Source organism: Camellia sinensis, chromosome 5, assembly GCF_055761805.1.
Source record: "Camellia sinensis isolate YWXY chromosome 5, ASM5576180v1, whole genome shotgun sequence".
Classification (NCBI taxonomy): domain Eukaryota; kingdom Viridiplantae; phylum Streptophyta; class Magnoliopsida; order Ericales; family Theaceae; genus Camellia; species Camellia sinensis.
The window spans coordinates 123991868-124019499 of record NC_138965.1 but is presented as its reverse complement, the minus strand read 5'-3'; the positions used below and the strand labels follow the sequence as shown (position 1 = coordinate 124019499).

At 39.1% G+C, this 27632-nt stretch overlaps 1 protein-coding gene across 1 annotated transcript; it reads right to left on the bottom strand.

Annotated features, from left to right (window-relative positions):
- On the bottom strand, positions 1-27392 carry LOC114319585 (uncharacterized). The gene is made up of 7 exons (XM_082872057.1): positions 27263-27392; positions 22939-23452; positions 21708-21900; positions 19090-19154; positions 4858-5068; positions 3651-3978; positions 1-107 (listed from the first exon to the last, which is right to left on the bottom strand). The coding sequence occupies exons 1-7, from the start codon at positions 27390-27392 to the stop codon at positions 28-30; spliced, it is 1521 nt and encodes a 506-aa protein (XP_082728183.1). The 3' UTR covers positions 1-27.
- Between the last annotated feature and the right edge of the window lie 240 nt (positions 27393-27632).

Below are 27632 nucleotides of genomic sequence, written 5' to 3'. Positions count from 1 at the left end.
CTAGTTTTCTTGGAATAGAAAAGCCTATCATTTCATCGGCTGGTTTCCAACCAGGTACTGGTGAGAACGATTTTGTAGTTGCAGAGGAAAGCTCTTCCAGTGCTGATGGTGGTGGTTTGGCAATGAAGACGACATCGACGCCGTTGGATTAGGCGGCGGTAACATCCTCACCGCACCACCACCGCCGGTTGTGGTGGCAACTCCATCACCATCGTCATCGTCATCGTCATCGTCCTCCTCATCATTCACGCTCTCCTCTAAGTTGTCCTCACCACCATCTTCTCTATTACTCTCATGAGTCAACCTATCTTCTCTCCTCCTCTTGCTCCTACTCGACCGATCTCGATCCCAATCCCTATCTTGATCCCGATGATCTCGATCCTTCTTCACTTAACTGGTCTATCTTCCTCTAGAAAATTATCAGAATCAGAATCAAGAAAAACAAAATACCGTCAAGAAATTTCAACCAAATCGATTCAAGAATCGATGGATTTAGAATTAGATCTGAACAAATAATCAAAATTGAACCTGGTGAATCTCTCAAGGAGAATGAGGAAAGACACAGAAAGAGACAAAAATGATAAGAGAGAGACAAAAAAAAACCTAGATCTAGGACAGTGAGAGAAAACGATAAGAGAGAGACAAAAAAACCTTAGATCTAGGACAGTTAGGAAAGACACAAAAAACCCTAGATCTAGGACAGTGAGAGAAAACGATAAGAGGGAGAGACACAGAAAACCCTAATCCAGGACAGTGAGAGAAAATGATAAGAGAGAGAAATAGAGAGAAAAACAAAATGACGGAAAGAAAATTGGAGTCTGAGGAGACGGAACACCGTTATAAAAGTGGAATGCTTGTTTATAAGAGAGCATAATGCGTCTTTTAATTTTACGTTTATGTGTTCCACAGCATTTTTCAAAAAACGTTGTGTCACGCCCCAAAAATTTACTCCAACGATATGCTACACCAAGCCACATTAACTAATTAAACATAACCATTCACCAATTCTTTCATCCCTAATCTCCATGGTTCATAGAAAAGATTCCACATGCAAACTATACATTCATAGGTAATATTACACATGAATCTATAGCATGTGAAACATAAAGTTCTAAAATAAATGAAATGCCCTTATGGGCTACAACTTCCAAGGCTTAAGCCCGGTTACACAAAAGTGGTCTCTTGGACCCATACAAAAATAGCCCTTGGCTAGCAATTTAATCACAACCACAAAAAGACCATTACTCTTCACAACAATTCCACACCTTCAATTCGGCGAGATCACCACATCTTTACCTGCACCAAAACTCATAGGAGTGACCATAAAGCCCAGTAAAGAATCCTTAACAAAGTGTGTACATTTATGCAAGATTCACAACATTTAATGTAAATGCACATGTTATGCCATGCCACTTAAAGGTAACCTCATGTCATGCTTTTCTTGAAAATTACCATGCTTTTAGTTAACATTTTAAATCTCGACAATTTCCAAACTTCCAATCTTAAATCATGACGGGGCGGTAAATACGACACTGGTAATCCCCAGACTGGTGTTTGCAAGTAGACTCTACGAGTACTACCAAATTGTCATTTTTACCGGTATTAACCGGAAGGGTCGACACCTATCTACGCGGTTTTCTAGTCTTTCACCATAGACACTCAGGCCAACTTATCAAGTACAACTACACCCCCTGACTGAACTTACCACGTATTTACCCCTTTAACATTCTCATAGTTCTCGTTACAATACCAATTTCTTTCAAATGTAAACATTTTTCTAATTCATGCCAAGAGGTGCAAAGATGACAAAAGTTTATATGGGGATATGATGCAACAATTAATATCTCATAACATTTCTTTCATTCTCTTTCCTCCAATGCCATCACACAAAATATTCACATGCATTACCAAATCTATCAACATAGCAATAACTTCTCATCATGTATAATTCTTGGCATTCTATTCATTTCAAGACTATAAGAAACTCTCAATGTCAACTATCAAGGTTTCAATTCTCCAATCCATGGTGCTTAACAATTATCATCTCACAAAATATATATTTTCATGCTCCTAGCAATAGTTTTGAAAATAAGTCCCCTACTCTACATCAAGAGGATTATCAACTTTCCCTTTTCTACTACATTGTGAAACCCACACACACACACTCACCTGTTTAACACAAGAAAAGAAATTTATTCTATGAAATTTCCATGTTTTCAAAAAAGCCCCAAATTTTTAGGTTTTTCACAATATCATAACATTTTCCATCTCTTTAAAATAAATAAATAAATAAATAAATCCCATAACACATCTCAATCTCAACACTTATGGCTCAACATTTCACAAATCCCTTTTTAAAGAAGTAAGATGAGTTTTTCTTCAACAAAAATCACCAATCTCTTGAGCCCTAATCTCCATTTTCGAAATACATGGAGGAGCTCACCAAAAACCAACTAAAACTTGCATAAACATACATATAACTCAAAGGAAAACCCTACCTCAAGCTTGATGGAGAACAAGATGAAACCCTAGAGTTAAAAGATGGGAGAGAGCCTTGGATTTTCCTCCACCTAAATGAAGCCCTAGCTTTGGATCTTGAAGATCTTGAAAGAGATTATGAAGATCTTGACCCAAGAATTTGCAAAATCAAAGAGTTGTGATGTTTGAGGAAGTTTTCTAAAGAGAAGGGAGAGAAAAATAGAGTTTAGAGTGAGAGAGAGATGAGCAAAATGTGTTACACATTCGGACCAAAATGTTATAAAAAAACAGAGCTCGGATTGCCCAGTTGGCCGCACGTGCGGCGCCCCTCCCTGCACGTGCGGCGGCCCAAACCGCTCGAGCGGCCCACCTCCACTGCTCATGCCGCCCACTTCTTCTGCTCGTGCGGCTGTCAAACAGAATGCTCGCCCAGGAGACTCCACCCTCACCGTATGTGCGGCCTAGCCCACCGCTCGTGCGGCCCTTCTCCGCACGTGCGGCCCTGGCCCAGTCACCCAAAAGTCCCGCTTCGCTCCCAGGCACTCCGGACTCGGCCACGCACCCTCCGAACAAAAGAAAGGCAGCCTGAAAATGAACAAGGATGAGAACTAATGAGGAAACATCCAAAATCAACAATTTCCAAAGAAAAACAAAGGAAAGAAAAGCATGACAAAGCTAGTCATCACACGTTGTCCAACCAATATGGTTATAGGTACTTTTTGTTGTAGTGACCCATCCTTAGAAAGAGGTAAAAAGCTTTCCAAATTTTGACAATGCTATCATTTGGAATGAAAATAAATAAATAAATAAATAAATAAAATCTCTCGGAGATATTTTTGGAAAAATGTCTCACAAAATTTTGATTTTATAACAGGTGTTTTAACATACAATTGAATAAGCCCTAACATAATTAAAGAGATTCATTTAGCTAACTGTTGAAGATGCCCTAAGCTCAAAGAATAGATCCATCCATGCATTAAAAATAAGAACTCTAAAAGATAATAACAAATAAATAAATAAAAAATTTTAAAAAAAATTGTTCAAGGACTAGGATACTTCAACATACTTTCTCTTAGGAAACTAAATTAGGCATTATTAAAAATTACTTTGAAAATGATTGCAGAATTAAATGTTCTTTAAATTGGTCTCTTCCAATTATGTGTTTTCACTTGCCTCCCACCTCTCCACTTGCTTTGTTAGATTTGCTTTCCTCTCAAGAAAAGATTGAAGGGCTGTAGGATCATGAGGTGGAGGCATGGTGCATGGGTTTGTATCCGCTGGACCGCTCACCATGGAATTCATCTTAAACGTCTTCTCCAACTCTGGTCCAGAACATGCCATTGTCTCTAAGCACACTTCAACTGATCCTTCTGGTACAGTTGGTTTGTATTTCAGAAGCTTTCCATATTCATATAGCAAATGAAACATATAGTCATATACACTCTTCATTTTTAGCTCCTCTTGGATGAACTTGCTCCCAGCCTTTCCAATCTCTTGAACCTAAAGTCACAATGGAGTTGGTAAAAAAATAAGTTAATGAGTAGACAAAAAAAAAAAAAAAATCATATAAAAATTCCATAACATTCGTATACTTGTATAGAGACACACATTACAACATTTTATTCAACAAAAGGAAAGTAGAAATCCTATAAACTAAGAAAAAATATGCAAAAAATTATTGAGAATTTCAATGTGTAGTATAAAGTTATACTTGGGTGTAATGTGGGTCATGTTCAGGTGAATTTATTCCACACATTTCAAATATAATATTGTTGAAAGAAAATAACATTTGTAGTCAATTAACAAGAAAATAGCTACACACATTATAACTTAGACATTAATCGATTGCATCACATTATAAGAACATCATGATATATTACAAAGTAAGGGAGGCAACTTGAACCCCTAACTTCTGTTAATAGAGTGTTGGAGTGAAGCCATCAAGTGCAAAGGCCATTAACACAAAGCGATTGCACGTTCAAACAAATGAAAAAAAAAACTTTAATACGTGGCAACTTGATATGTTGCCTCTTGCAAGTAAGGTGGGTTTTATGTAGTTTTTCATAAATACCGCATTGGCAGTTTGCTCATCTAATAGTAAGAGATTGTGTATTTCCATGATTTAAAAAAAAAAAAAACAAAGAATAATATAAGAAAATCATAAAATACTATTGGTTGGATATACAACCATATGGTGTTCTAAAAGACTAGATAAATTTATGTTGCAACTATAACGCATATAGCAAAAATGCTATAAACGGCAAATAAAATATTATTAGGCCCAACACTTTACATTGTTTTAAAGCCCAATGAACTAATTTGCAATAAATATTTTCAGCTAATAATTGTGAATGTTGTATTATAGACAAATTTGATTACCTTTTTTGGGTGTTTATTTCCCCAATTAACTGCAGACTTGATAGATCTGCACATGTCATTCTCTTTGATTGGCCAGTAGTGAATTGAGGGTAATAAACTTCTTGTGAAGAAATCATAGTAATGGGGTGTTACTAGCAGACTCATAGAATCACATGCTAGAATATATTTCTCACTCACAGACCATGCTCTTCCCTCAACATAAATCTTGTATCTGCATGAAATTTGTAAAAAGAAATGAGATTAATAATGAAAATGAATGAAATGAAACATTTGGTAGTGGGGACAAAACCATGATTTTATTCTTGGTAGCCAAACCTTCTGTACAAAAAACTTAGACTGCAACATGGCCTATATTTACATTTTTCATACCCAAATTTGCAATACATTAAAATATATTAGACAAAAAAAAATTATTGTAAACAAAGGTACTAATAAACAAAGCAAAATAAATAGTACTTTTATTTATTTATTTATTTTATTACGAAGATAGTTCGCCATCAAAGGAAATTCACCAATGATAGCTCGCCACCAAATATCTTTTAGCATTAAAAACATTAAGTGACTCACAATAAATAAGCTATTTAAAAATGAGTGAAAATAACTATTACAATGAGGTATTCAATAAGCAACTAACACTTATGAATACATGGATCAAATGAACTCTGTTATGGCCAAGCTATAGCCAAGCCAAGCGAAAAACCTAAAAAAATTAAAGATAGTGATTTGTAATTAGGATTAAATTTTAGCAATGAGTAACAAATCTCAATCAAACAATTATAGATCTAATCCAATTAAATAAGAATTGAATTATATTTGCAAACAAAACAATGGCAAATTTGTTAGGTCCCTGTGTTGTCAAATCCGGAGACAAAACCTTGTGTTGATTCAAAACTATGTTTTTGTGTTTTTGTACTGTACGCTCGAGCGGAGACTTTTGAGCTCGAGCGTAGATTAGCAGGTCTCAGCATTTTGACAGGGCAAGCACAGATACTGGTGGGTGCGATTTTACGCTCGAGCGGAAACTCCTACGCTCGAGCGCATCTCAGTTTCTTCGCGTGCAGTTTTTGGTCAGTCCGCTCGAGCGGGCTGTTGTGAGCTCGAGCGGAGATCGCAGATCCAGTTTTCTATTTAAAACTGCTAAGGGTGTTTTTGTGGAGGTGGTTTTCCTAGATCTGAGAAAAACAAACTAGGGTTGTGTTTAAAGTCTTCTTTGGAGATTTTTGATCTTTTTCCTTGATGTTCTTAAGAGAGTTCTGAACTTATGCATTAAAATTCATACATCAAGGAGGTTGCTTCTTAAGTTTCAAGTGAGTTCTCTTCGGTGGATTCCGAAGATCAAAGCGTAGGATCCAAAAGGCGTTTGAGTCTACGCAGTCGTTAATTCGACGAGTGAAGTTGTGGTGTGGAATCAACTTCAGAATCAATTCCGTGACGAAGGTGTGGTGAAAAGAGTTACAGAAGATTCAGAGACAAATTGACTAGGGTTGGGTAATTTGTATGATTTCTGTGTGGGTAAAAATCTGACCACACTGCCCGTTTAGTGATCAGCAGCTAAGCACCGGCAGAATAGATGACTCCAGCAACCTGTAACAGAAAAGAAAAGCTCCGGCGGTGGTTCTTCCACCCGGGGGCACTCCGACGATCAAGTCAGTATGATTCTCAAGGATAATCAAGTATTAAACTGAATACTCAAAGTATGAATTACATACCTTAGACCCACGGGGGTGCCTTTCTTTTATAATGTACTCAATCCAAGTCCAACTAGAAGTATGACTTCTATGAACTCCAATCTTAGTGCTTACTCTGGACTCTTTAGGAGATAGAGATAAACTCCCTAAGAGATTTATCCTTATCTTAATTAAGTCCCCTCTTTGCTCCAGGACTCTTGTCCCTTATCTTCGGATTCCGACATCTTAGGAGATGACCTCGGCTTCTCCGCGATTACCTCGGCTTAACTACCAGGACACGTGGCACCTCGGCTGACACGTCGGCGTCACCATGCCACGTGTTGGTATTCAAAAAATATGTCCCCACAACTGCCCCCTAGGTTCTATTACCTCGGCATTCTGAGGTGATGGAACCTATTCCGAATTTTTTGTTACTTCCTTTCTGAATAATGGCTCAAGAAGACTGCTTTGCCAAGATTATCTTTTTTCAGCCGACGTGTTCTCTTCGGAGAACGTGGCTTCGGTCGTACTCCCCTATGCACATGAGCTGTCATCCATGTCTAACTGTTTCTTCCACGTGTTTCGTTTTTATTGGAGCGTGTCAGTGACGCGCCTGGAAGCTGTCTGTTCGTTCGTCTGCGCCGTCTGACGCGTGCGTTACCCTAGGCGCAATAATTGCCCTATTTTTGCCGCCGTTTCAAATTTTTGACAAAACTTCTTTTGCCTCTATCTTTTCTTCACTTTTTCTTTCCATCTTCTTTACTCTTTCTCTTCTGAAAGCTCGTTCTTCCTCTTCAAATCTACCATTGCTTCGATTTCTTCTCTGGAACTGTTCTTAGTCCCGTATTTCTTGTAAAGCCTTTTTTGCTGTCGCAACTGGTTTCTGGGTTCGACGAGTATTGCCCTGGCTTCACTTCTCCTGGTAAGTCCCCTTCCTTTAATTTCTTTCATTCTCTTTATGCGCTATTGTCAGTCTGTTGCCATTACTGATCTTACTCGAGGTCTGGGATTTATTTGTATTTTGAATTTTGTGGCTATATTTTGAACCTCTATGCTTTTCCATCATTCTTTTCGCCGCTGTTCTTGATTTTTTCCTGTACCTCTATTGTTTCTGAAAATTATACCTCTGTTCTTGAATCTGAAACCTCGTTTTTGTTTTCTCTTTTTTGTATCTGCCCCAGATCTGTGCCCTCGATCTTTATCTTAATAGTTCGTAGATTTGGGATTTGTCTGTAGAACCCTTAATCTTTAGGGAAACCTGAAAAACGCCCGTCTTCTGAAACATATTCCTCTTAATTTAGGCCGACACAATGGGTATGTGGAGGCACAGGGTAAATACCCCAACAAGTCTTGAATACTTTAGGCAAGAATTCTCTATCCCAGCCGACGTTCATCTTAAGCTGGCTGGGGATAATGACACTATCGTGCCTACAGATCATACAATGCCTTTTCCAGTAGTTGCGTTTATCGAATGTGGACTTCGGCTTCCACTCGATCCCCTTTTTCGTCAAGTTCTCTATTTCTATAAGCTAAACCCCATGCAACTTACTATCAATTCCTATAGGATAATTAATGGTATTATAGCCTTAGCTAGGCAAGAAAACCTCAGAATCACCCTCGCCGACCTTCAATATTGTTATACCATGTGCCCTCTTGATCTGAAGGATAGGGGTTTTGTATATTACCTTAAGCCGAGATCCACTCAGTACAAGATTATAGCCGACCTTCCAGACTCCAACAAGGGGGCTGGAGATGACTATCTTATTGCCTCTGGAAATTGGGAATTTGGCCCAGATGAAGATGTCCACCTTTACCCTCTTCCTCGAACACTTACAGAGGGCAAGAGTAAGAGCCCTGAGTCAACACTTAGTTGTTTTCATTCAACACTTAAATACTTTTGTTGTTTCTGACGTCTGATTCTTTGCAGATCTTCATCAACCACCGAAAAATTTTCGTCAATCCTTCTTCCCAGGACCAGATCTGAGAACACTTCTTGGTCTTCCAATCCTTAAACGAAAAGCCCCAGTATTATTAAACTTTGTCCCCACACACAAATCCATTTTACCCGACGTCCCTCGAAAAAGGAAGAAGAGTCTCTCTCCACCAACAGCCACAACCTTAACTGCTTCTACATCTCGGACAGATCAAGAGTCCACATCTGACCCAGCCGATCTTCCATCAACTTCGGCTCCCTTCTTAATACCAATTCCTGAACGTAAACGCCGACGAAGGCTAGTAAAGACTGCCGAGATGGTTCGTCCGAGGCCTGTCGTCCAAGACCTTCTCGCCGATATTCCAACTAATGCCGAAGCCGCACCGGCGCAATCAACGCTCCCTCCCAAACAAAAGAGAGTAAAAAAGGCTCAGCCTAAGGCCAAGGCTTCAGACGCCGAGGCTGAGGATGCTCTGCCGATTTCGAAGCTAGCTGAAAGCAAAAAATCAACCTCTACTTCAACCAAAAGGTCTGCTGAGGGCCAACCCTCAGGATCTACACAAACAAAGAGGCCAAGGTCATCGTCTGCGACGACCTCGGCTTCAAAGAAGCCCGACGTCCCATGGGCCCCTGATCTTTCTCTGGAGGACAGGCCTATCATGGCTAGTGAAAGTGCTGATGATATCAACGTTGCTGTCGCCCTTAGCACCGCTCTTCTTCTACCGAATGACTTGGAGCGAAATGCCAAATTCAGTGAGTATGAAAATTACGCTCTGATGCTCCAACACTCTGCTCAAGTAAGTATTTCTATTTGTATTTATGTTTCTTCCTTCTGTTTCTTTCTGAGAAAATTTTCTGATACTTCTGTTTGCATTCAGGCTATCCAACATGCCCATTCATTTTCAATGCAATCCTTTGAGAATCGTCAAAGATTGGTTGATATGAAGAGGGAAGCGACCTCGATGAAGAGAGAATTAAGGGCTCTTGAAGTAAAAATGCAGAAACTAGAGGATCAAGCCGAGGCTGCGACGAAGAACCAAACCTTAGCTCTTGAGAAGGCCGAAGCTGCTGAGGCCGTTAAAAAAGTAGCTGAAGCCGAAAAAAGGGAGGCCGAGGCTCAGAAGGTTCAAGCGCAAAAAGAACTTCAACAAGCTCTGGCCACCAAGGAGGCCGAAGTCAAGGAGGCCGATGAAAAGGCCTATGCTCAAGGCATGGCCGACGTTGCAGAAGAATACAAACTTCAAGTCAGGCAGGCATGCAACAGGGGATTTTCCCTTGGTTGGATGTCTCTGATAAAGAAGCTTGACCTCCCTGCTGACTCGCCATTGCGCCAGGTTGATGCTAATCTTCTACCATTTCTTCCTCCAAGTCAAGCTGAGGATGAATCAGAGACCGAGGTAGAAGCTGAGGATGAAGACGAAGAGAAAGATGAAGGTGAAGCCTTGGTGAGAAAACCCAAGGGCGCTACTGAGGCCAAGTCCTTTCTTCCAGCTGAGCAAATTTTAGACTTAACTCAAGATGAAGTGGGTGATGAGGCTGAGGAAGTGCCCAGGGAACCTGTTCAGGGGTGTCCATCATCTGACCTTCTTCTGACTGACAGAAGTCTTGACACAACTTTAGCAGAGATAGATGCCGAAATACAAGCGGAGAAGGTGGCCGAGGATATTCCAGCTGAATCATCCGAGTATAACTGCAAGGTTTTTACTTCGGCAAGATACTGACCTACTTGTAAATTGCTACGAATTTCAACAAGTGTTTAAACAATATACTTAACCCTTGCTTCGACCCGTTAATTTTCTGTATACCTCAGCGGGTGATCATACGTCGGCTTAACATAACCTTGTAAATTGCTGCAAATTTCAACAAGTGTTAAGCATCTTCTCTAGGGTTTATACAACCCAGATATTGCTATGAGAACTTAAGCAATAACGTCGGCCTATCTTCGACTTGTAAATTGCTACAAATTTCAACAAGTGAAGATAGGGAATCAGCTTGATTCCAACTTGTAAATTGCTACAAATTTCAACAAGTGGATCAAGGAATAACATCGGCTTAACTTTAGCTTGTAAATTGCTACAAATTTCAACAAGTAAAGATAAGGAACCAGCTTGATTCCAACTTGTAAATTGCTACAAATTTCAACAAGTGGATCAAGGAAAAACATCGGCTTAACTTCAACTTGTAAATTGCTACAAATTTCAACAAGTGAAGGTAAGGAATCAGCTTGATTCCAACTTGTAAATTGCTACAAATTTCAACAAGTGGATCAAGGAAAAACATCGGCTTAACTTCAACTTGTAAATTGCTACAAATTTCAACAAGTGAAGGTAAGGAATCAGCTTGATTCCAACTTGTAAATTGCTACAAATTTCAACAAGTGGATCAAGGAAAAACATTGGCTTAACTTCAACTTGTAAATTGCTACAAATTTCAACAAGTGAAGGTAAGGAATCAGCTTGATTCCAACTTGTAAATTGCTACAAATTTCAACAAGTGAATCAAGGAAAAACATCGGCTTAACTTCAACTTGTAAATTGCTACAAATTTCAACAAGTGAAGGTAAGGAATCAGCTTGATTCCAACTTGTAAATTGCTACAAATTTCAACAAGTGGATCAAGGAAAAACATCGGCTTAACTTCAACTTGTAAATTGCTACAAATTTCAACAAGTGAAGGTAAGGAATCAGCTTGATTCCAACTTGTAAATTGCTACAAATTTCAACAAGTGAATCAAGGAAAAACATCGGCTTATCTTGCCTGAGTTTGATATGTCTTCAAAAAACCATTAATCATACACGTTGAAAGAATTCTGAAAAGACTTTATTGATAATATCGGCCAAACAATGATGTTTATCTAATGATAGAAGAATTTCAAGTTACAAGTATTCCAAGGTCTGGGCAATGCTTTGCCCTCATTGTCTTCAAGCCGATATGCTCCATTGCCTAGTACTGAAGTAATTCTGTAGGGTCCTTCCCAGTTTGGGCCAAGCTTGCCCTCCCTGGGATCTTTTTTGTTTCCTACGACTTTTCTTAGGACTAAGTCGCCGACTTGAAAATCCCTTGGATTAACCTTCTTGTTGTAAGCTCTGGCAAGTTGTTGCTGGTATACTGCAAGCTGAATTGCAGCCTTCTCTCTTCGTTCTTCCAGTAAATCTAGGTCTCGGGCTAAGAGTATGTCGTTGGTGCCGTTCTCTACTCCCTGGGTTCTGATCCCTGGGATGCCGATCTCCAATGGGATGACTGCTTCTGTGCCATAGGCCATGGCAAAAGGGGATTCTCCCGTTGATCTTCTCGGCGTGGTCCGATATGCCCAAAGTACGTTGGGCAGCTCGTCCACCCACTTTCCCTTTGCTGCTTGGAGCCTCTTCTTTATTCCATCCAGGATTACTTTGTTGGATGCCTCTGCTTGCCCATTACTTTGAGGAAAACTTGGAGTTGAGAAATAGTTTTTGATCTTGAATTTCGCACAGAAGTTTTTGATAAGTTTGCTGTCGAACTGTGTTCCGTTGTCGGCAACTATTGCTCTTGGAATCCCAAATCTGGTGATTATGTTTCTCCAAATAAAATTCTTGACTTCCACATCTCGGATTTTGGCAAGAGGTTCTGCCTCTATCCATTTTGTGAAGTAGTCCGTTGCTACCAGTAAATATTTTCTTTGCCCAGTTGCCTGGGGGAGTTGTCCAATCAGATCCATGCCCCATTGGGCAAACGGCCAAGGGCTGGATACTGGGTTTAGGTCAGCAGCTGGCTGATGTATCAAAGGTGCAAACCTTTGACATTGCTCACACCTCTTTACATAGGCTTCGGCATCCTTTTGCATGTAGGGCCACCAATACCCCTGGGTAATGGCCCTATGGGCTAACGATCTGCCCCCAGCATGGCTTCCACAAATGCCTTCATGAATCTCATAAAGAAAATCTTCAACCTGCAGGGGGTGTACGCACCTTAAAAGTGGTCCAGTGAAGGACCTCCTGTAGAGATGGCCTTCCGCTGTTAGGCTGAATCTGGCCGATTTCAGCCTAATTTTATGTGCTTCTTTGTGGTCTTCTGGCAGCTTCCCCTCTTTTAGGAATACAATGATTGCATCCATCCAGCTTGGTCCAAGGCCCACGCACATTGTTTCATGTTCGGTGCTCTGTTTATCTATACTCGGGGCCGACATGTAGTCGATCATAATTGTCCTTGTTTTTCTAGTTTGAATTGAGCTGGCCAGGTTGGCTAACGCGTCGGCGTGGGTGTTGTCATCTCGGCTGACTTGGAGTAATCTGCAGTTCTGGAATAGGGCCGCCAGTCGGATGACTTCCTTTGCATATGCCGACATTCTTTCGTCTCTGGCTGCAAATTCTCCTGTTGACTGGTTAACAATTAATTGCGAATCACAAAAAACAATTACCTCGTCTGCCTCTGCTGCTGCTGCTAGCTTTAGTCCTGCAATTAACGCCTCATATTCTGCTTCATTATTGGAGGCTTTGAACCCCAGTCGGATGGACTGTTCTACAATCTCTCCATCTGGAGATATCAGCAGTACTCCTGCTCCTGCTCCCTGGCGGTTTGAACTTCCATCGACAAATAGTCTGAACGAATCGCCGATGTAGATGCTGCATGGTCTGAGTTTTTCTTTCTCTTGGTTTTTGGTTTTTGACTGGGATTCTTTCTGCTTATTGGGATGGTCCTCATCTTGGCTTGACGGGGCCCGAGGTGTGATGGCTTCAGGTGTGAGTTCTGCGACGAAGTCGGCCAAAACTTGGCCTTTTATTGCTGTTCTTGGTCTAAATTCCAGGTCAAACTGACCCAGTGTCACTGCCCATCTTGCTATCCTTCCTGTTAAGTCTCCTTGATGCAATAAGGACTTCAGTGGGTGCTCCGTTAGAACCACGATCTTGTGTGCCTGAAAGTAATGGCTTAATTTCTTTGAAGCCATTACCAGGGCTAGCATTAGTTTTTCCAATGGTAGGTACCTTGTTTCTGCACTTGCCAAAGTCTTGCTTACATAATAGACAGCCTTTTGTTCTCCTTTTTCCTCTCGGATTAGCACAGCACTGACTGCGTGTTCAGAGACTGCTAAGTACAAAAATAATTCCTCTCCTGGGACTGGGTTAGAAAGGACCGGGGTTGAGGTCAGGTACTTTTTTAGGTCGGCTAAGGCAGCTTCACATTCTTCTGTCCATAGGAAGTCAGTGTTTTTTTTTACCAGGTTAAAGAAGGGTCTGCACTTGTCTGAGCTTCTGCTGATGAATCGGTTCAGGGCTGCGGCCCTTCCGGTGAGCATTTGGACTTGCTTTGCCGATGTTGGGCTCTGTAGCTCCAGGATGGCTTTGATTTGGTCTGGGCTGGCCTCTATGCCCTTTCTTGTTACGAGATAGCCTAGGAATTTACCTGACCCAACTCCGAAGGCGCACTTTGCGGCGTTGAGTCGGAGCCGATACCTTTTGAGTATGTCAAAGACCTCTTTTAGGTCGGCAAGATGACCTTTTGACTCCTTGGTCTTTACGACCATGTCGTCAATGTAAACTTCTACTGTTTTGCCGATCAGATGTTTAAACATCTTTGTTACTAACCTCTGATAGGTTGCTCCTGCGTTTTTCAGCCCAAAAGGCATTACCTTATAACAGTACAGGCCTTTCGGGGTGATGAACGCGGTCTTCTCCTCATCTGGAGGGTACATAGCAATCTGGTGGTACCCTCTGTATGCGTCTAAAAAACTCATTCTTTCGTGTCCCGAAGTGGCGTCTACCAGTTGGTCGATTTTGGGCAGAGGGAAGCTGTCCTTGGGGCAAGCTTTGTTGAGGCTGGTAAAATCCACACAAACCCTCCACTTACCATTCTTCTTTTTTACCACTACTGTGTTGGACAGCCACGTTGGGTACTGAACTTCTCGGATTGCCCTGGCTTCAAGGAGTCTGTCTACCTCTTCCTCGACCGCTTCGACGTGTAATAACGTCGGCCTTCGGGCTCGTTGAATCACTGGTTTTGCCGATCTGTCGACATTCAGAATGTGGCAAGTGACCTCGGGGTCAATGCCAGGCATTTCATAGGGTGTCCAGGCGAATGCCTCTATGTTTGCCCTTAAAAAATCTTCTAGTTCCTTTTCTTCCTCTTTAGCTAAGCCAGAGCCGAGAAGAAAAAATCGTTCTTCGTCGCCCTCCTGGACGAGGATTTTCTTTAGCGCTTCTTCGCTTTTTTCGGTCGGTTCTTTCCCGACGTCTTCCAGGACTTCCATGTCTCCCTCTTCAACTTCTGCTTTCTTTGGCTCCTGTATACTACAGGTGGACTTTATCGCTGCCATTGAGCAATTTTTGGCTTGTAGTTGATCCCCTCTGACTTCTTCAATCCCATTCTCTGTTGGGAATCGGAGTAGTTGGTGCAACGTCGAGGGAACTGCCCCCATTGTATGCAACCACGGTCTTCCAAGGATGATGTTGTATGGTGAGGGTGTGTCAATGACCAGGAATTCTGTCCTGATCTTTTTAGTGCCGGCTTGTACCTCCAAGCTTGTTGCGCCCAGTGGCCATGTTGGCGTCCCATTAAAGCCGACCATCGGGCCGCTGGATTCCTCTAGGTCATCGGGGTGAAGGCCTAGCTCTCTGTAACATCTGACGTACATGATATCACAGGAGCTGCCTTGGTCTATTAGGATGCGTTTTACTTGGCATTCCCCAACCTGGAGGGATACTACCAAGGCATCATTATGCGGATGTTGGACCAGTTCTAGGTCGGCTTCGGTAAAGGCTATCGTTGGCCCTTGGCATTCTTCTGGCCGATGTCTCTTGTCCCCAACTTGGTGGATATGCTGTAAATGTCTTACCCTCTGGGTTTCACCTCTGACCTCGTTTTCGTTGACCCTTGAGTGGATCACATTGACCACCCTTGGTTCTCTTGTCTGTGGTAGCTGTGCTGGGGGAGGGGGTGCTGCTGGTGCTTGAGGCAACCTTGCCTGTTCTTCCCTTGTTCTGGCCTCATCGACCAGGTCCCTTAGAAGGCCTTGCCTTACTAGGTCCTCCAAGTGTGCTTTTAAGGCTCTGCAACCTTGAGTTGGATGCCCTCCTTCATTGTGGTAGGCACAACGTCTGCCGACGTTTTTTCCCATGAATTCCCCTGGTGCTCTTTCCGGAGCCCTGAAGTATGGTTGATTCCGAATCCGATCCAAGATTTTATGGATTGGGATCCGGAATACCGTGGTTACCGCCTGTTTATTTCTTAATTCTATTTCTTGTCTGGTGGGTCCATTGTTGACTCGGCCTCGCTTTGGCGAGCCGTTTCCCTTTTCTTGCTTCACCTCTTTGTTTCCCGACGTATCTTCCTCGGCCCTGGCGTATTTCTCAATTCGTGCCATGAGTTCTTCCATGCTCTTTGGCAGTGTTTTTGCCAAAGACTTCCGTAGTGGGCAGTCATCTTTCAGGCCGTTCTTGAAAGACACGACTGCTACTTCCTGGTTGCATTCAGGTATTCGGTTGAACACCTCGTAGTATCTCTTCGCATAGGCCCTAAGGCCTTCTTCCTTGGTTATTCTTAGAGCCATCAAAGCATCAACCCTCAGGGGTTGCAGCTTGTTGGTCACGAACCTGGCCACAAACATCTCGGCCAGGCCTTCCCATGTCTTTATACTTCCTTTCGGTAACTTGTGGAACCAATCAGATGCAATTTCCCCAAAGGATGAGGGGAATACCTTGCAGAGCAATGGTTCGTTCCCGCTATATAGTGCCATTGAATTTAGGTATAGCCCAACATGAAAGTTTGGATCTGACTTACCATCATAGATTTGGAACCTCGGCATACTGAACCTCTTGGGTGGTTCGAATTTGTCCAGTTCTACCGAGAAGGCTGTCTTCGGTTTTACTGGGGAGTTTACCTCGGCCTCTGCATTTTGCTGCCTCCTCTTGAGGTAGTCCCTTAAGTCTTCTTTGCTCCTCCCTGGAGCTCGGCTGTCTTTTGATTTTAGTCTTTTTGGTATACTGCTCTCGGCCTCGAGGTGGGTCCGTTTGGGTCTCTCTTCATGGGTTGTGTCAAAGTGGAGTACTTGCCCCTGAACATGTCGATGTTCTTTGGGGTCTGGATTCTTCATGTGTTGCGTCCTTCGGGACTCTTCTTGCCTCGGCCTTTCTCGTCCGACTTCCCTGGAAGGCCGGTGAGAATGCCTTCCGCTCCTGGTATGTTGAGGGACCTCGGGGATTGTTTTTCCTCCACCCTTCTGGGTGTTGGTTGCTGGCATTGGCGTATCTTGCAGCGGGTATGGTGGTTGCATAACATTGTTCTGCATCATGAAGTTGACGACCGACTGGAGGTCCGCCAACTTGTTTGCTAATTCCTTTACTTCCTCGTCTCTGCGTAGGCACCTGTCCCTCCATACCTGGAGGTTGTCTTCATTGTAGTATTTTCCTTGGTTTGATCTTTTTGTTGTGTCACCTTCCTGGATATCGTCGTTCTCCCTGTGACCCTGGTCACGGGCTTCTGCATTGCGATTGTCTCCTTCGGTGTCAAGGTTAATCGGTCTGCTGCTTCCAGAAGGAGCATCGTCCCCAGCGTTTCCTTGTTGTCCGTTACTGGCCATCTATTCTTCCTTCGTTCCCACAGACGGCGCCAAATTGTGTGGGTAAAAATCTGACCACACTGCCCGTTTAGTGATCAGCAGCTAAGCACCGGCAGAATAGATGACTCCAGCAACCTGTAACAGAAAAGAAAAGCTCCGGCGGTGGTTCTTCCACCCGGGGGCACTCCGACGATCAAGTCAGTATGATTCTCAAGGATAATCAAGTATTAAACTGAATACTCAAAGTATGAATTACATCCCTTAGACCCACGGGGGTGCCTTTCTTTTATAATGTACTCAATCCAAGTCCAACTAGAAGTATGACTTCTATGAACTCCAATCTTAGTGCTTACTCTGGACTCTTTAGGAGATAGAGATAAACTCCCTAAGAGATTTATCCTTATCTTAATTAAGTCCCCTCTTTGCTCCAGGACTCTTGTCCCTTATCTTCGGATTCCGACATCTTAGGAGATGACCTCGGCTTCTCCGCGATTACCTCGGCTTAACTACCAGGACACGTGGCACCTCGGCTGACACGTCGGCGTCACCATGCCACGTGTTGGTATTCAAAAAATATGTCCCCACAATTTCTTTGTAATCTTTTCGTTCTTCAGTAGTGGATTGATAGTGGCGGTTCGCCCGTGGTTTTTGATTACAATTGAAGGTTCTTCAATTGTGGTTTTTTCCACGTAAAAAATCGTTTGTGTTGATTTATTGTTTATTCTAAAAAACAAACAAACTAAAATCACTCTCGTAAGTGTTTGATGATTTTAGGTTGAGTGTTTTGAATTTATTGGGTTTTGGAATTAGTTAATCTTGATCTAATCACAAATCACGTAGGACTTTCAAAATTGATACAGTGATATAACGTGAAAAAAACCACAAATGGAACACCTCCAATTGTGATAAAAAATCACGGAGTCAAAGTCACAAAACAATCCACTAAGAAGATAAAGGAATTACACACTAAAACCCTTAATTACCTAGCAAATTTACGCCCAAATTGAACCAAACCCGATGTGCCTCTTCCACCATCGTCTTCACCCCGGAATTGTTGTACCCAACGTTGAATCCACGACGCCGATGTCGAATCCACGATGATGAGCCACTCCGGAATTCACCAAAGCTTTAGGGTCAAATTCCCCATAATCCATTGATGAACACCTCTCTTTTGAATTTGAATTAAACGAAAGAAATCCCTTGATGAATGTCAATATGAAATTCGTTGATCCATCGATCACCCTTAAATCATTAAGGTAAAAAATATATATATATATATATATATATATATGTATCCTCCAATACAAAACACTTTTGCTTCTATCCTCTCTAAGAATTCTGGAAGGGTTCAACTCTAAAACGAGCAAACAAGAACTTTATAACAAATAGGGTCCCGAAGACCGCTTGAGCGCAAAAATGATTGTTCAAGGGTGAAACTAGTAAGGCAGTGCAAACAATCTTCCACATGTCACTCTGCTCGAGCGCAAAACTTACCGCTCAAAGGGTAAAACACAACTCTCAGTATCTCTGAAATTATATTGAGACACTGGATGAACCAAATTAGTGTTTGGGCGCACACTTGACCACTCGAGTGGTTCAAGAAGTTCGACAGGCTCGACAATTCCTCTGCTCAAACACACATTTCCTTTAGCATAAACTCCTCTATTCTGGCACAAATTATGTTGGATTTGCATCTAAACTCTAAAAAACTTGAAGATACAAAAGGCGAAATGCAATTACATTTGAATGAAGTTTTGTCAAACGGGATTACCAATTACAAAATACCTAACACCAAACTATAGCTCTGCTATGGCCAAACTCCGTCTATGTCATGCAGAGAGTAAATTTGTTCACAAAATAAACAATACACACCATCTCATTGATTGAACCTATGAGGTGATCCTACCAAAAGTACAAAACAAACCAATGAGGTGGTGTGTATTGTTCACATTTTTAAACAAATTTACCCTAAGAAAATAAAGTTACATTGTGCAGATATAACTCACGGTACGACATGCGCTAAATAAGAAAATATCTTATCCTCCAAAACAACTCAGAGTTTAGGGCACGAGTGTGTTGAAAGAAATAAGAATTTGGTTACCCACCTATGAGTACATTGGTCTACTAAATCTGTATTTTTATACCTCTGTTGATGAGCAAATCTCCAATCCTACAAAATTACAACTTACTATCAGCATTTGTATTTATACAACAAAATTGAGACCACCAAAAATAAAATATAAAAAACAGAGAGAATGTTACTCAAAAGGAGAAAAGTATTATATTTGGGGTTTCAATATTTTCTATAGAAATATCACCTAAAATTATTTATGTAAAGTAGCTGACAGTAGATGCGATATAGTGACCGTAGATAGAAGTGTTAGGAGAAGGGACAAATCTAGATTGACATAGATTAGTGTAATAAATAGAAATATGAACTTCCTTAGTTTGACTAACGAAATAGCATTAGATAAAGTCGAATGGACAAGAAAGATTCACGTAACCGACTCCATTTGACACGACTTAAGATTTGATTTGGTTTGATTTGGTTTGGATTGGTTTAGCTGCCCCAATGTTTGCTAAAGCATAGTTTATTTATTTTTAGTTTTTTGGTAATGTTTTTTTCGAGCTGAGTTTTTTGGTGATGTGTTGAGGCTTTTATTTAAAGTTTGAAATCCATTCATTTTGCATCTCATGGCATTTGAAGTTAAAAAATTAGATTGAGTTTGACCTTATATTTTACTCTTGGAGAAAGTCTAAAGATAGAGAAAAGCCTCATAATAACATAATAAGTGCTTTTAAAAATAAATAAATAAAACTAAGTAAATTATATATGTATATATACCAATACATATATGCATGTACATAATATATAAATTTCATATAATATATTAATAATTGGGTCAAATTAGACTGGATTAAAAGTAACATTCTCAAACTCAGCTCATTTAATAAACGAACTTTGTTAGTTTTTTATTCTTTGGCAATTCCGTTTGACAAAACTCTTTTCAGTTGTAATTTTATTCTTTCTTTTATTTCAGTGAGGCTATGAGTTTTAGATGCGAATCCAACCTAAATTGTGCCTCATAGAGAAATTTGTGAAGTTAATTCTTTCATGTTTTCCATTTCGCTGTCGAGCGGCAAAATTGCAGTCGAAGTTGTTTTTTTGCTCGAGCGATCATTCTTGCGCTTGAGCAGATATCGCGACCTTTCAAAAGTTTCACTCGCTTGCAAAAGTACTGGGAGTTCTTTTTTTCTGCTCGAGCGGCCATTCTTGCGCTTGAGCAGAGATCGCAGATCTGTTTGCTATAAATATGTGTTTCAGTCCGATTTTAGGGTACAGCTTCTAGATCTTCTCCTTGGGTATTAGGGTTTTTATCTGGAGTTTCTTTGCTTGTTTCCTTTGATATTTGTGAGAGTTTAACATGAATTGAGGAGGTTATATCAAAAGATTTGTTTAGTTTGGTTTATTAAAAAAAGAAAGAGTTGTTCTTCGGTGGATTCCGTAGAATTTGGACCTGAAGCTTTGGTGGTTTCTAGAGTGGCTCATCGTCGTGGATTCGACATCGATGTTGTGGATTGAACGTTGGGTAAGACAATTTTGAGGTAAAGACCGTGATAGAAGAGGCATATAAGAGTCGGTTCAATTCGGGCATAGATTCGCTAGGTAACTAAGAGTACACTTGTGTAATTCTTTTTATCTTCTTAATGGATTGTTTTGTGACTTTTGCCTGTGATTTTTTTATCACAATTTGAGGCATTCCAATTGTGATTTTTTCACGTTAAATCGTTGTGTCGATTTGTCTTGATTGTTTGATTGTGATTGTTATTTACTATTTAAAATTGATACATAATCACAAATCAATATCTAGGAGATTTCTAAATTTTTCAGGCTTCAAAAGTCATTTCAACTTGATCCTAATAAATGCATTAGAATGGCCAAGTCAACAGGCTCATGCCCACCTCTACCAAATCTGTTTTCATGTTTGCCATAATTATGTGACTCTTGAATCAGAGTCTTTGGCCTAGTGGTTATCTAACACTATTTTATAGTGTGTGTGGTTATGAATTCGACTCTTATGAAGAAGAGTTTGATATTTGTGATGTTTATTTATCCCCCTATTATGAAAGTTCTATGTAACTAGTTGCAGTTGTGGGCCTTGGGCTTAGGTTTGGTGATTGATTGTTGGGCTTAATAATGGTTGATTTTCTAACTATTGTTAGGTTCATGGTTGTTTGATATAATAATTCTTATATTTGTAATTATTCTTTAATTTGTTATGTGGGTTTCAACTAAAGTAATACTATACAAATAATATATATATATATATATATATATATATATATTAATTTTGATGGGCACATTTCAAATATCAAAATTTTGTTACTACAACCTACATTGGCATTGTTTCGTGCAACTTACTGTAAGTTAATAGTTAATAATTATAAAGTAGAAATTAAAAGTACCAATTTTCTAACTTTCAGATAATCAGCTTTTGTTATATTATTTAAGCTATTTCTACTTAATAAACTGTAAATAAAAATTATATCAAACAGTTTGTTACAATTTTTTTAATTTAAACAAGTTATAATCAACTTGTTTAAGCTGCAGCAAACAGAGCCATTAGCTGCTACAAAAAAAATTGTTCGTGTAGTTTTTATTTATTTATTTAGTTATTTATTTTGAATTATTACTGTAACAAGAAAGGGATGAAATTGTTACCAGGCCATAAACGACTGCACCCCAATCCTGTTGGTCAGTGAGATTGCATTTGAGAAGCTCTTTTCTGACTAAACTAACTCTTGGGTTCCCTTTCCAATAAGCATAGGGTATTCTATCAATCCACTTCACTCTCTGGTTGCCTTCTTCTAGATCCTTACTAAGGGCTTCCCATGGCTTTATCTGGAGCTCTGGCCTGCCATACACCAAAAATATCTAGATTACAAGCTCAGAAATCTTATTTAAAAATATCAATATGCTGTTCAAATTCATCCTATACATGGAACTCTTATCCAATTTTCACCCTACACCCAAATTCTGAACACAAATTAGGTTCCAATTCTAAATTCCCTGACTTACTACAAAAGTATTTAAAATTTGTTACTGCAATACTCTACCATTTAAGATGTGGGTCATTTTGTGGTACATATCCTCCACCATATGTAAGCCATAATTTGTAGTGTTAATTACCACAAATGTTACGACTAAATTATTTTCAATTATAACTAAAAATAATAATAATAAGTCATAACCAAACACTAAGGTATAACCATTTTTTTTTTTTTTTTTTGGATCATAACTAAAATAATAATTACAATATGTCATAACTAATATTATAATTAGTCATAACTAACACAATAATTAGTCATAACCAAGTCATAACTAATATCACAATAAATCATAACCAAATATCATAAACGTTGTAACTACAACATATATCACGCATCTCGTTTTAGAATGTGTATCATGAAATTTCTCTTTAAATGCATCTGTTTATATAAATAACAATATTATAAATTCAAAAAAATTATTTTCAAAAAGATGTTAAGAATTTAAAATTCGGCCCGCAAGTCTCTCAAAAACAATTCGTTGGACAGGTGAGATAGTAGATCCAACATACATGCATTGCATTTATAGCACATGTTATGCATTTTTTTTATTAAATATTACGTAATTTTTCTAATTGAGTTACGATAATTTGTAATTCATAAATAAAATTATGTATTTTTTGTAATAATATTGTACATTTTGTGATTAAACAATGTTTCGATGAAAAACTGTATAATCTGTGATTTTATTTCTGAATCACGAAATATTGCAAGTCTACTAGAAAGTTACTAACATGTACTAGAGCAATACGTAATAAGATGCATGTAGTATGGTACACATCCTTTACATAACGTATACTTCTACTTAAAATATAAATAAATAAATAGTAAAAGAGAATCTTTACCAGCCCCAAAAGGACCAATCAGGAAAAACTATATCCAAGGTTGAATCACTCCCACAGTAGTGAAACATTGGAGTCACATTGTTGTCATATGATCCGCCATAGTCTCTCTTTTGAATCACTGGCATGTCACCATACTCAAACATGATATCCAAATCTGGTAACTTTCCAGGGTACAACCTCAACAACTGCAATATGCCCCAAATACTGAACACATCTCTTGTTTGGAACGCCAACTTCAACATCTTCCAATATACTCTTCCATTCACTATTACTATTCTTGTGTATGCTTTGCTCTCAGCACTGTCTACCATTTCTTTGGTAATTCCATTTTCCTTCCATGGATTTAGGTCTTGGTGGATCCATTGGAAGTACTCTGGGCACACCTCGGACAATGAGGATTCGTTTGATTTGATTGTCGCTAGAGAATGTATTGGACATGTGATGGAGCAATTGATTCTGCCTAGATATATGTCGGAACTATTGGACGGTAGAATTGTCTTTTGGTGTGAAATATCTAAAATAGCATACTAAAAAAACAACTAATAAGAAAGATTAATATATATATGCACACACTAATGGTAGATGCAAACATAATGTGTTTACATTTATATATGTAAATTTATGAATAGTTTAATAATTGACAAAACTGATTAACAATTTCGCATGATTTTGATAAAGCACACATTTTATTTTGCAAGTCATTGGATGTACCTAGGTAGAAAAGTAAAGAGACAAAAAAACAAAAGGAGTAATGGAATAGATTTATACTTCCACAAGTCATTAATGGAAAATAAAAAAGGAGTAAATTGCACTACTAGTCCATATAATTTAATTCTTCAATTAATTTGATCTTTATAATTTAATTGAATCAATTTTAGTTTTGAAAATTTCATAGTTTGTCAATTTTGTCTAATTGATAATACTTTTAAGAAATTAGACTAAAATTAAGAGACAAAATAATTCATTCACTCACTCACTCACTCTTCCCAAAGTAATTGAAATATTTTCAAGGAGCTTCTATTTACAACACACACACACAATTTGCTTACACCCTTTTCCTAATTACACCCTCTTCCAAATTAGGGTTTTTACACTTTATCTCATTACACTCTCTTTAATTCCAAAATTATTCCCATCTCCAACTTCTTATCCTTTCTTTACACACTTAATATTCCAAACTGTAACTCAATACCCACCACCTCTACTCCGTTGCCAACCACCTCTGATAGCTTACCCAACCCATGACCAGCCCCCGCAACCCTAACTTCCTTGACCAACAACTTTGCTGACCCCCAATCACCTCAAATTAGGGTTTATTTTTTTAGGCTTTAGTACTTTTTGGTAATTTTGTTTAGGGATAGAATTGTAATAAAATCAAATCAAATCAAAATAAGGAGGGCAAAGAGATAATTTTGTTGTGTAAAGGGGGAAATTCTATTTCTACACACCTAATTATCTCAATGCACACACTTAATGAAATATTATTTTAATGACAATTATACCCTAAACTAAAATGACCATAATGGACATCCACTAGCACGCATAATATTATATGAAAATATTCTTTGTACACATCTTTTAAAAACCAAAAAAAAAATAAAAATAAAAATAAAAAAATCTCAATGTACACCTTTTGAGTAAAAGAAAATTTTAATTTAATTTTTCCATTGTTGTCATTTTGTCTATACTCCTCTATTGCTTGCAAAGCAATACTCTCATAACAACTCTCATATTGCTTTAATATCTTTTTGAGTTAAAAAAAACTAAACCAAAATTTTCCATTGTTGTTGTTTTGCTTGCTACACACTTTATACTCCTCTATTGCTTGCAAAGCAATACTCTCATAACAACTCTCATATTGCTTTAATATCTTTTTGAGTTAAAAAAAACTAAACCAAAATTTTTCATTGTCGTCATTTTGCTTGCTACACGCTCTATACTCCTCTATTGCTTGCAAAACAATACTTTCATAATAACTCTCATATATTCTTTAGTCTCTTTTTGAGTTAAAAAAAAAAAAAACTAAATCTAATTTTTCCATTGTTGTTATTTTGCTTGATACACATTCTATACTCCTCTATTGCTTGTAAAGCAATACTCTCATAACAACTCTCATGTTACTTCAATCTTTAGATTTATACTCTATTAGTGATATGAAAATGTTAGTTTTTTCGTGCAGAACTTTTTTTTTTTTGGGTTCCTTTTGCGGTTTTCAGTCGGACAACCAGTGCCAAATTATTTCATTATATTTAGACATCAACTGTCGAATTATTTCATTATATTCGGACATCAACTGCTGAAAGTTTTTATTTTTATTTTTATTTTTTTTGGGAAGAAATTTGCCAAACTAATCACTTTTATTCGGAAGTTAAGTTTTGAATTAAATGTATAATTTCAAAAAACCAGTGCCGAAATCCCCAAACTGAAAAACATAAAAAATAAAAATAATTTTTTTTTTAAAAAAACGAGGGCTTTTTGACAATGGAGTGCACTGAAATCTAGAAATGGCATATGCAATGAAAAAAATGGAAAAATATCATATCTTCAACAATATTTTGAAGGATTTTCAATGGTGTTTTTAATAGAGGTTCAATAGGGTCTTTAATGGAGGTCTTCAATAGAAGACTTTGCCTTTACTTCATACTGTGGTCTTAAATGGTCTTCATGTAAGTCTACAATAGGTCTACAAATTTGGAAGCAGGGTCACTCAACAAGTGTATGGAAATAAGAGTTGAGTGGTGTGTGTACAATGATTATGAGTGAAGGGTATACTTATAACTTTCAATATGTGTGTTAAAGTTAATATATATTAGCTTTATACTTATCTATCTGTATTAGATATATCTCATCTTATCTCCTTGTATCTCTATCTCTATCTCCTTGCATTTCTATACTTATCTAGGTTTCTTTTTAGCCTACATATAAAGGCTTCTCATATTGTATGTTATTCAATTCAATAGCTATAAAATACACAACTTTTTCTCATTTTCTCTCAACCATTATAACGTGAAGCGCATGTCTTAAATCCCAGCTTCATTTTTCTCTTACTTATTGCCCGTACACAATGGCCTTATCAAAGCAAAGAGCACAGGGTTCCAGATTACACCATTCTTTGCTCAACAACACTGCTTCGTCATCGTTATTGACCAAAATTTTACAATTTTTTTTTTTATCTTCATGCTCGAAATTCTCTCCTGGTTCCAACCCCACCAGGCCCATCGCCAAACACCACACTCGTTGTTTTTATCATCGGTGCGTCCAAGTCTTCCATCACCACTCTCACATGCACCCTTACGCGCCTTTCAGTTGTCACTCACGTCAGCTTGACGTCAGCCTTTCTTGCGCCCTCCGTGCACCGTCCTACTACTGTGCGTCACGCGCTCTCTCTGCTATCTTACATCGCACTTCCATTCTGCTAACATGCACCATGCCTTCTGCTGACGTCACCCACCCCCTCTTGATGTCATCTCTGGCCCTTTTCTTTATTTTGCCTATTTTTTGGTGATTTCGCCCCTTTCTCGGCTATTTTCGATCTTCCGAACTCACTGGTACACACTATTTTACCTAATTTTGTTTCTACAGTACTATTTCTATTTATTTAGTCCTACCACAATATTATTATAGATCGTCATGATGACTCCCATCCAATTTATGTTATTCTTAATGGCTCCAATTTTGTTCTGTGGGCCCAAGCCATGCCTTCCTTCCTAAAAGGTAGGAAACTCTAGCGTACTATCATCGGAGATGTGACCAAACTGGTGAAAAAGGCCAATGAAACTGCTGTTAAGTATGAAAATCGATTAGAAGATTTGGACAGTAAGAACTACCAAATTATTACTTGGCTTCGAAATACCTCTGTTACTTTTATTAGTCTTCAGTTTGGACATTTTCATCTTGACTCTGTTATTACTCCTGCTCTAGACATTTGGGATTTTTTGAAAGAACGATACCAAACTATCGGTCTTGCCCATCAGTATCAACTTCAGAGTCAGCTTTACCGTATGTGCCAAGACCCTGGTCAGTCTATTAATGACTTTCTTTCTTAGATGTATTCTGTTTGGGACCAGCTTTCTTCCTCAAAACCTACCTGGCCTCACACTGATGATGTTGCTTTATTCATTACATATCGTAATCAACAACGGTTGGTTCAATTTCTCATAGCTCTCACTACCCATTTTGAACCTGTGCATGCATCTCTCCTTCATCGCACTCACCTGTCCACTCTTGAGTAGGCTATTTCAGAGCTGTTATCTGAGGAGACTCATCTCGGTACTCTCCAGACTCATCATGTAGACTCTATTCTTGCCACTTCTCAGTCACGGACTTCTTCCATGCCGACCCAACGATCCACTGCCTGCATTTATTGTTAGAATCGAGGGCTTTTTTCTACTCATCTTCTGGTTTATTGCCCAGTCAGACCCTGTCAGTACTGCAACAAAATCGGTCTTGGTCATCTACAACAGGATTGTTTTTACAATCTCTCTTGGTTATCTTCTACTGGCCCTTCCTCTCACGGTGGCTCGTCCAGGTGTAGTTCACATCATCCCAGGAATCAGTCTAGACCTTTGCCTGCTCATCGCACTATTACTGCTGCCTCTAAGGTTTTCTCTGAGTCTCTCGATCTGTCTGTCCCTATTTTTTCCCAAACTGATGTTGAGGCCCTGTTCAAACAATTTTTCTCCACATCTGGTACA

Coding starts and splice junctions, on each gene's coding strand:
- LOC114319585 (XM_082872057.1), bottom strand. CDS start 27,392: ATGACCAAGACCGATTTTGTTGCAGTACTGACAGGGTCTGACTGGGCA. Junction 5,069..19,089: donor GTAGACCAATGTACTCATAG/GTGGGTAACCAA, acceptor AATTTCATGCAG/ATACAAGATTTATGTTGAGG. Junction 3,979..4,857: donor GAAATAAACACCCAAAAAAG/GTAATCAAATTT, acceptor TTGTGACTTTAG/GTTCAAGAGATTGGAAAGGC.